Source organism: Schistocerca serialis, chromosome 9 (genome assembly GCF_023864345.2).
Source record: "Schistocerca serialis cubense isolate TAMUIC-IGC-003099 chromosome 9, iqSchSeri2.2, whole genome shotgun sequence".
NCBI lineage: Eukaryota > Metazoa > Arthropoda > Insecta > Orthoptera > Acrididae > Schistocerca > Schistocerca serialis.
Window position 1 is genome coordinate 531,494,082 of NC_064646.1, and position 10,685 is coordinate 531,504,766.

Genomic DNA, 10,685 nt, shown 5'->3' on the forward strand with positions numbered 1-10,685 from the left:
GCCTTTTGTATTTAATTCCGATGCAATTTCTGTGTTTCATCGTCATTAACACTCTCTGTACCAGGCCTATTTTATGCACCCGTCCCTAGAAACCGGGCAATTTTACCAATATTAAAAAAATTACTGCATCAAATCTACTGTTTGGATTGTGGCAAATTTGGTACCATCTTGAAGCTGCACATTTCTACTTTAATTCTGAGTGAAAGAAACTACTTTACAATGCACAGCTTTAAGGTACAGTTATAGAAATCACTTAGATGTTTTAAGAATTTAGAAAAAGTCATACGAATAAGGGAATACAATTGTGATTTATTTTTAACCAAAATTGTGGCACTACATTACATGTTTCTGATAGTATACAGTATTACATATAAATTTCACACAGAATCATATTGTTTTTTAGTGTGGAAAATTTTAAAGCAAGGTTCCAGGCAGAGTGCAACGCCACACTGTTCACATTCGTATCGTGTCTCTTTGCGAGAAGCCTTGCCACTCTGTTTCTTGCTCCTGGAACTGCACACGTGACACACACGAGCAGCATACTTCTTAGTAGTTGCAGGTATGTGCTGCAAAAAATGTCTCTTTGTTAGCCGACCTACAGTTCCTTCATTTCTTGGAATGAATTCAAGTGTGTCGTCTTCAACAAGCTGAACTGCAAGCACTGTTATAAAGTCTGTTATTGTAATTTTCTTCCTGTGCACTGCATTGTACAGCCAAAATGCATTTGATACTCCCATAAGCAGCAAATGGAAATATAATTTTCGCCACCATTTCACAGTTCTGTGCTGGAACGGATTGTACTGCAGGCGTTGGTCTCCAATATCCACTCCAATTTTATTGAGGTTGTAATCAAGTACCTGAAGTGGTTTCAATACTACAGACCCATTTCTCTTAGTATGCGTACCAAATGTTGCTTGATGCCTTGTAGACAATGTATACACATCTCTCTTATCTTTCCACTTCATTGCCAATACATTATCTTTACGCCGAAAAGACATTTCGCCCTTTTTCAGCTTAGCAGATACTAAATCTTTAGGCAATCCTTTCCTGGATTTGTTCACAGTACCAACAGCTCCAGTGCCTTTCTCTGCCAGTTGCTGAAATAGCTCTGGACTGGAATAAAATCGATCTAAATACACAGTGTGGCCTTTGTTCAGCAAGCTGCTGTCAGACAACAATCGCAAAATAACCGCAGACGAAGAATTGTCAACAATATGCTTACCAGCATAAACTTCAAAATTTACAACATAGCCACTACTGGCTTCAGCAACAGCATATACTTTCAGTCCATACTTATGAGGCTTATTTTGCATGTAAACACGGAAACTCACACGACCTCGAAATGGGCAAATTCCTTCATCAATTGTCACTTTTTCTGAGGGACGATATGCCTGGATACATCGCTCCTTCAAATTATTATAATATGGCAAAACTTTGTAAAGTGGATGAAATCCATCTTCGCCTGGTTTTTTCTGATTTGAATTGTCAACAAGATGCAAGCATGACAGTATCTGAGTGAAACGCAAACGGCTCATGACATGGGGACAAAAGTTACAACTAAGAACAGGATTAGTGCTCCAATGGTCCGCAATTTTTGGCTTTTTCGAAACACACATGTGGAAAATAATACCCAAGAAACGCCTCATCTCACTTATAGTCACTGGCTTCCACGAACTCAAAACTGAATGGGGCTTCAGATTATTTCCTCTTCTTTTCTTCTGTATTGTCTGTGATGCATACAAATTTGTCTGTCTCTTGAGTTCATTTACGTCACTGTCAGTAAGGAACACTTTACTGCAATCCAGTACAGAACTCGACTCATCAATATCCACTAGTATCTGCCTGGGTGTCGTGTTGACAGGCAGAGGTCGGTAGGTGTCAACTGCAGTCCACTCACTGTCTTTCGGATACGGCACAGCTGCTGGATTTGAAGCAACACCTTCAACATCATTCTCGTCTTCATCTGAAGACAAACTGTCATCAATCTCGTCTTCTAAAAAGAATATCACATTATGTGTAACTACATACATCGTTTACACATGTTCAACAGATATGTGCGTACTGCACAATTACGTGGAAAATTCGGAAATACGTACCTTCAAACACACCATTGCATTCAGAATCGTCTGAATCACTCTCTACATTATCCAGAGTGTCGCTATGATTGATCAAATCCGCAATTTCTGCGTCTGATAAACCGCGCCGAAACATGATGACAAACAACTGAATGATATACAGACTGAGAACGCAAAGATAAGTTTTAACATGAATTACAGCGCTGCCGTGACATCTATGGACGCATTTTGTTAATAAACATCTGAAAAACGTATAGCGCTGGCCAAACCCGTAGAAATAACGTTGCAGTGTTTTGAATGAAATTAAATGTAGCGGCCCGTAAATTTTACGGGCTTGGTGATTTTCGCGCGATCCCAGGCCCGTAAATTTTACGGGCTTGGCGCTTAGAGTGTTAAGAAGGTCCAAGGGATACAGTAGACCTGATGTGAAGCATCGGACTGTATAACTAGTGTCACAGGAATGGTTCAAATCATAGACAGTAAGAAGAGTCAGTCTTCTTGTACTTAATTCGGCATTGTGCCTTTTGTATTTAATTCCGATGCAATTTCTGTGTTTCATCGTCATTAAGAAGGATAGAGGGATACACTAAACCTGAAGAGAAGCATCGGAATCTATAACTAGAGTCACAGGAATGGTTCAAAACATAGACTGTAAGAAGAGTCAGTCTTCTGGTACTACAGTCGGTATTGTGCCTTTTGTATTTAATTCCTATGCAATTTCTGTGTTTCATCGTCAATTAGACGGTCCAAGGGATACAGTAAACCTGGAGTAAAGCATCGGAATCTATAACTAGTGTCACAGAAATGGTTCAAGACATAAACAGTAAGAAGAGTCAGTCATCTTGTACTTAAGTCGGCATTGTGCCTTTTCTATTTAATTCTGATGCAATTTCTGTGTTTCATCGTCATTAAGAAGGTACAAGGGATACAGTAAACCTGAAGTGAAGCATCGGAGTCTATAACTAGTGTCACAGGAATGGTTCAAACATAGTCAGTAAGAAGAGTCAGTCATCTTGTACTTAAGACGGCATTGTGCCTTTTGTATTAAATTCCGATGCAATTTCTGTGTTTCATCGTCAATAAGAAGGTCCATGGGACACAGTAGACCTGATTTGAAGCATCGGAATGTGTAACTAGTGTCACAGGAATGTTTCAAATCATAGACAGTTAGAGAAACAGTCTTCATGTACTTAAGTGGGCATTGTGCCTTTTGTATTTAATTAAGATGCAATTTCTGTGTTTCATAGTCAATAAGAAGGTCAGAGGGATACACTAAACCTGAAGTGAAGCATCGGAATCTATAACTAGAGTCACAGGAATGGTTCAAAACATAGACAGTAAGAAGAATCAGTTTTCTTGTACTTAAGTCGGCATTGTGCCTTTTGTATTTAATTCCGATGCAATTTCTGTGTTTCATCGTCAAGAAGAAAGTTTAAGGGATACAGTAAACCTGAAGTGAAGCATCGGAATCTATAGCTAGTGTCACAAGAATGGTTCAAAACATAATCAGTAAGAAGAGTCAGTCTTCTTGTACTTAAGTCGGCATTGTGCCTTTTGTATTTAATTCCGATGCAGTTTCTGTGTTTAATCGTCAATAAGAAAGTCTAAGGGATACAGTAATACTGAAGTTACGCGTCGGAATCTATGACTAGTGTCACAGGAATGGTTCATAACATAGTCAGTAAGAAGAGTCAGTCTTCTTGTACTTTTGTCGGTATTGTGCCTTTTGTATTTAATTCCGAAGCAATATCTGTGTTTCATCGTCAATAAGAAGGTCCAAGTGGTACAGTAAACCTGAAGTGAAGCAACGGAATCTATAACTAGTGTCACAGGAATGGTTCAAATCATAGACAGTTGCAAGAGTCAGTCTTCTTGTACTTAAGTCGGCATTGTGCCTATTGTATTTAATTCCGATGCAATTTTTGTGTTTCATCGTCAATAAGAAGGTCCAAGGGATACAGTAGACCTGAATTCAAGCATCGGAATCTATAACTAGTGTCACAGGAATGGTTCAAACATAGACAGTAAGAAGAGTCAGTCTTCTTGTACTTAAGTGTGCATTGTGCGTTTTGTATTTAATTCCGATGCAATTTCTGTGTTTCATCGTCAAGAAGAAAGTTTAAGGGATACAGTAAACCTAAAGTGAAGCATCGGAATCTGTAGCTAGTGTCACAAGAATAGTTCAAAACATAGTCGGTAAGAAGAGTCAGTCTTCTTGTAAATAATTCGGCATTGTGCCTTTTGTATTTAATTCCGATGCAATTTCTGTGTTTAATCGTTAATAACAAGGTCCAAGGGATACAGTAAACCTGAAGTGAAGCATCGGAATCTATAACTAGTGTCACAGGATTGGTTCAAAACATACACAGTAGGAACAGTCAGTCTTCTAGTGCTTAAGTCGGCATTGTGCATTTTCTATTTCATTCCGATGCAATTTCTGTGTTTCATCACAATTAGACGCTCTGACGGATACAGTAAACCTGAAGAGAAGCATCGGAATCTATAACTAGTGTCACAGGAATGGTTCAAAACATAGACAGTTGGAAGAGTCAGTCTTCTTGTACTTAAGTCGGCATTGTGCCTTTTGTATATAATTCCGATGCAATTTCTGTGTTTCATCGTCAATAAGAAGGTCCAAGGGATACAGCAAACCTGAAATGAACCATCAGAATCTATAACTAATGTCACAGGAATGGTTCAAAACATAGAAGGTATTAAAAGTCAGTCTACATGTACTTAAGTCGGCATTGCGCCTTTTGTATTTAATTCCGATGCAATTTCTGTGTTTCATCGTCAATAAGAATGTCAGAGGGTTACAGTAAACCTGGAGGAAGCATCGGAATCTATAACTAGTATCACAGGAATGGTTCAAAACATAGACAGTAAGAAAAGTCAGTCTTCTTGTACTTAAGTCGGCATTGTGCCTTTTGTATTTAATTCCGATGCAATTTCTGTGTTTCATCGTCGATAAGAAGGTCCAAGGGATACAGTAAACCTGGAGGAAGCATCGGAGTCTATAACTAGTGTCACAGGAATGGTTCAAACATAGTCAGTAAGAAGAGTCAGTCATCTTGTACTTAAGTCGGCATTGTGCCTTTTGTATTTAATTCCGATGCAATTTCTGTGTTTCGTCGTCAATAAGAAGGTCCAAGGGATACAGTAGACCTGATTTGAAGCATCGGAATGTATAACTAGTGTCACAGGAATGGTTCAAATCATAGACAGTAAGAAGAGTCAGTCTTCTTGTACTTAAGTGGGCATTGTGCCTTTTGTATTTAATTAAGATGCAATTTCTGTGTTTCATCGTCAATAAGAAGGTCAGAGGGATACACTAAACCTGAAGTGAAGCATCGGAATCTATAACTAGTCACAGGAATGGTTCAAAACATAGACAGTAAGAAGAATCAGTCTTCTTGTACTTAAGTCGGCATTGTGCCTTTTGTATTTAATTCCGATGCAATTTCAGTGTTTCATCGTCAAGAAGAAGGTTTAAGGGATACAGTAAACCTGAAATGAAGCATCGGAATCTATAGCTAGTGTCACAAGAATGGTTCAAGACATAGTCAGTAAGAAGAGTCAGTCTTCTTGTACTTATGTCGGCATTGTGCCTTTTGTATTTAATTCGGATGCAATTTCTGTGTTTAATAGTCAATAAGAAAGTCCAAGGGATACAGTAATCCTGAAGCTAAGCATCGGAATCTATGACTAGTGTCACAGGAATGGTTCATAACATAGTCAGTAAGAAGAGTCAGTCTTCTTGTACTTATGTCGGTATTGTGCCTTTTGTATTTAATTCCGATGCAATATCTGTGTTTCATCGTCAATAAGAAGGTCCGAGAGGTACAGTAAACCTGAAGTGGAGCAACGGAATCTATAACTAGTGTCACAGGAATGGTTCAAAACATAGACAGTAGCAAGAGCCAGTCTTCTTGTACTTAAGTCGGCATTGTGCCTATTGTATTTAATTCCGACGCAATTTCTGTGTTTCATCGTCAATAAGAAGGTCAGAGGGATACAGTAAACCTGATGTGAAGCATCGGAATCTATAACTAGTGTCACAGGAATGGTTCAAAACATAGTCAGTAAGGAGAGTCAGTCTTCTTGTACTTAAGTCGGCATTGTGCCTTTTGTATTTAATTCCGATGCAATTTCTGTGTTTCATCGTCAATAAGAAGGTCCAAGGGATACAGTAGACCTGCGTTCAAGCATCGGAATCTATAACTAGTGTCACAGGAATGGTTCAAACATAGACAGTAAGAAGAGTCAGTCTTCTTGTACTTAAGTGGGCATTGTGCCTTTTGTATTTAATTAAGATGCAATTTCTGTGTTTCATCGTCAATAAGAAGGTCAGAGGGATACATTAAACCTGAAGTGAAGCATCGGAATCTATAACTAGTAACAGGAATGGTTCAAAACATAGACAGTAAGAAGAATCAGTCTTCTTGTACTTAAGTCGGCATTGTACATTTTGTATTTAATTCCGATGCAATTTCTGTGTTTCATCGTCAAGAAGAAGGTTTAAGGGATACAGTAAACCTGAAGTGAAGCATCGGAATCTATAGCTAGTGTCACAAGAATGGTTCAAGACATAGTCAGTAAGAAGAGTCAGTTTTCTTGTAATTAAGCCGGCATTGTGCTTTTTGTATTTAATTCCGATGCAATTTCTGTGTTTCATCGTCAAGAAGAAGGTTTAAGGGATACAGTAAACCTTAAGTGAAGCATCGGAATCTATAGCTAGTTTCACAAGAATGGTTCAAACATAGTCAGTAAGAAGAGTCAGTCTTCTTGTACTTAAGTCGGCATTGTGCCTTTTGTATTTAATTCCGATGCCATTTCTGTGTTTAATCGTCAATAAGAAGGTCAGAGGGATACAGTAAACCTGAAGTGAAGCATCGGAATCTATAACTAGTGTCACAGGATTGGTTCAAAACATACACAGTAGGAAGAGTCAGTCTTCTAGTGCTTAAGTCGGCATTGTGCATTTTCTATTTTATTCCGATGCAATTTCTGTGTTTCATCGTCAATAAGACGCTCAGAGGGATACAGTAAACCTGAATAGAAGCATCGGAATCTATAACTAGTGTCACAGGAATTGTTCAAAACATAGACAGTTGGAACAGTCAGTCTTCTTGTACTTAAGTCGGCATTGTGCCTTTTGTATTTAATTCCGATACAATTTCTGTGTTTCATCGTCAATAAGAAGGTCCAAGGGATACAGTAAACCTGAAATGAACCATCGGAATCTATAACTATTGTCCCAGGAATGGTTCAAAACATAGAAGGTTTTAAAAGTTAGTCTACATGTACTTAAGTCGGAATTGTGCATTTTGTATTTAATTCCGATGCAATTTCTGTGTTTCATCGTCAAAAAGAAGGTTTAAGGGATACAGTAAACCTGAAGTGAAGCATCGGAATCTATAGCTAGTGTCACAAGAATGGTTCAAAAAGTAGTGAGTAAGAAGAGTAAGTCTTCTTGTACTTTAGTCGGCATTGTGTCTTTTGTATTTAATTCCGATGCAATTTCTGTGTTTAATCGTCAATAAGAAAGTCCAAGGGATACAGTAATCCTGAAGTTAAGCATCGGAATCTATGACTAGGGTCACAGGAATGGTTCATAACATAGTCAGTAAGGAGAGTCAGTCTTCTTGTACTTATGTCGGTATTGTGCCTTTTGTATTTAATACCGTTGCAATATCTGTGTTTCATCGTCAATAAGAAGGTCCAAGAGGTACAGTAAACCTGAAGTGAAGATACGGAATCCATAACTAGTGTCTCAGGAATGGTTCAAAACATAGACAGTAGCAAGAGTCAGTCTTCTTGTACTTAAGTCGGCATTGTGCATATTATATTTAATTCCGATCAATTTCTGTGTTTCATCGTCAATAAGAGGGTCCAAGGGACACAGTAAACCTGGAGTGAAGCATCGGAATGTATAACTAGTGTCACAGGAATGGTTCAAAACTTAGACATTAGGAAGGGTCAGTCTTCTTGTACTTGAGTCGGCATTGTGCCTTTTGTATTTAATTCCGATGCAATTTCTGTTTTTCATCGCCAATAAGAAGGTCAGAGGGATACTGTAAACCTGAAGTGAAGCATCGGAATCTATAACTAGTGTCACAGGAATGGTTCAAAACATAGACAGTAAGATGAGTCAGTATTCTTGTACTTAAGTCGGCATTGTGCCTTTTCTATTTAATTCCGATGCAATTTCTGTGTTTCATCGTCCTTAAGAAGGTCCAAGGGACACAGTAAGCCTGAACTGAAGCATCGGAATCTATAACTAGTGTCACAGGAATAGTTCAAATCATAGTCAGTAAGAAGAGTCAGTCTTCTTGTACGTAAGTCATCATTGTGCATTTTCTATTTAATTCTGAAGCAATTTCTGTGTTTCATCGTCAATACGAAGGTCCAAGTGATACAGTAAACCTGGAGTGAAGCATCGGAATCTATAACTAGTGTCACAGGAATGGTTCAAAACATAGACAGTAAGAAAAGTCACACTTCTTTTACTTAAGTCGGCAATGTGCCTTATGTATTTAATTCCGATGCAATTTCTGTGTTTCATCGTCAATAAGAAGGTAAAAGGGATACAGTAAACCTGGAGTGAAGCATCGGAGTCTATAACTAGTGTCACAGGAATGGTTCAAATCATAGACAGTAAGAAGAGTGTGTCTTATTGTACTTAATTCGGAATTGTGCCTTTTGTATTTAATTCCGATGCAATTTCTGTGTTTCATCGTCAATAAGAAGGTCAGAGGGATACAGTAAACCTGAAGTGAAGCATCGGAATCTATAACTAGTGTCACAGGAATGGTTCAAAGCATAGTCAGTAAGAAGAGTCAGTCTTCTTGTACTTAAGTCGGCATTGTGCCCTTTGTATTAAATTCCGATGCAATTTCTGTGTTTCATCGTCAATAACAAGGTCCAAGGGATACAGTAAAACTGGAGTGAAGCATCGGAATCTATAACTAGTGTCACAAGGACGGTTCAAAACATAGACAGTAAGATGTGTCAGTATTCTTGTACTTAACTCGGCAATGTGCTTTTTGTGTTTAATTCCGATGCAATTTCTGTGTTTCATCGTCACTAAGAAGGTCAGAGGGATACAGTAATCCTGAAGTTAAGAATCGGAATCTATAACTAGTGTCACAGGAATGGTTCAAAGCATAGTCAGTAAGATGAGTCAGTCTTCTTGTAGTTAAGTCTGCATTGTGCGTTTTGTATTTAATTCCGATGCAATTTCTGTGCTTCATCGTCTATAAGAAGGTCCAAGGGATACAGTTAACCTGAAGTGAAGCATCGGAATCTATGACTAGTGTCACAGGATTGGTTCAAAACATACACAGTAGGAAGAGTCAGTCTTCTAGTGCTTAAGTCGGCATTGTGCATTTTCTATTTAATTCCGATGCAATTTCTGTGTTTCATCGTCAATAAGACGCTCAGAGGGATACAGTAAACCTGAAGAGAAGCATCGGAATCTATAACTAGTGTCACAGGAATGGTTCAAAACATAGACAGTTGGAAGAGTCAGTCTTCTTGCACTTAAGTCGGCATTGTGCCTTTTGTATTTATTTCCGATGCAATTTCTGTGTTTCATCGACAATAAGAAGGTCCAAGGTATACAGTAAACCTGAAGTGAAGCATCGGAATCTGTAAGTAGTGTCACAGGAATGGTTCAAAACATAGACAGTATTAAAAGTCAGTCTACATGTACTTAAGTCGGCATTGTGCCTTTTTTATTTAATTCCGATGCAATTTCAGTGTTTCATCGTCAATAAGAAGGTCAGAGGGATACTGTAAACCTAATGTGAAGAATCGGAATCTATAACTAGTATCACAGGAATGATTCAAAACATTGTCAGTAAGAAGAGTCAGTCTTCTTGTACTTAAGTCGGCATTGTGCCTTTTGTATTTAATTCCGATGCCATTTCTGTGTTTCATCGTCAATAAGGAAGTCAGAGGGATACAGTAAACCTGAAGTGAAGCATCGGAATCTATTACTAGTGTCACAGGAATGGTTCAAAACATTAACAGTAGGAAGAGTCAGTCTTCTTGTACTTAAGTCGGCATTGTGGCTTTTGTATTTTATTCCGATGCAATTTCTGTGTTTCATCGTCAATAAGAAGGTCCAAGGGATACAGTAAACCTGAAGTGAAGCATCGGAATCTATAACTAGTGTCACAGGAATGGTTCAAAACATAGTCAGTAAGGAGCGTCAGTCTTCTTGTACTTAAGTCGGCATTGTGCCTTTTCTATTTAATTCTGATGCAATTTCTGTGTTTCATCGTCAAAAAGAAGGTCCAACGAATACTGTAAACCTGGAGTGAAGCACCGGTATCTATAACTAGTGTCACAGGAATGGTTCAAAACATAGACTGTAAGAAGAGTCAGTCTTCTTGTACTTTACTCGGCATTTTGCCTTTTGTATTTAATTCCGATGCAATATCTGTGTTTCGTCGTCAATAAGAAGGTCCAAGGGATACAGTAAACCTGGAGTGAAGCATCGGAATCTATAACTAGTGTCACAGGGACGGTTCAAAAACATAGACAGTAAGATGAGTCAGTATTCTTGTACTTAAGTCGGCATTGGGCCTTTTCTATTTATTTCCG

The 10,685-nt window shown here is 38.4% G+C and overlaps 1 protein-coding gene across 1 annotated transcript; it reads right to left on the bottom strand.

The window, feature by feature from the left end:
• Window positions 1-377: 377 nt before the first annotated feature.
• Window positions 378-2,211, bottom strand: LOC126419751 (piggyBac transposable element-derived protein 4-like). Its single transcript, XM_050086927.1, has 2 exons — window positions 2,097-2,211; window positions 378-1,993 (listed from the first exon to the last, which is right to left on the bottom strand). Exons 1-2 carry the CDS (start codon window positions 2,209-2,211, stop codon window positions 378-380), a joined length of 1,731 nt encoding a protein of 576 aa, XP_049942884.1.
• Window positions 2,212-10,685: the final 8,474 nt, after the last annotated feature.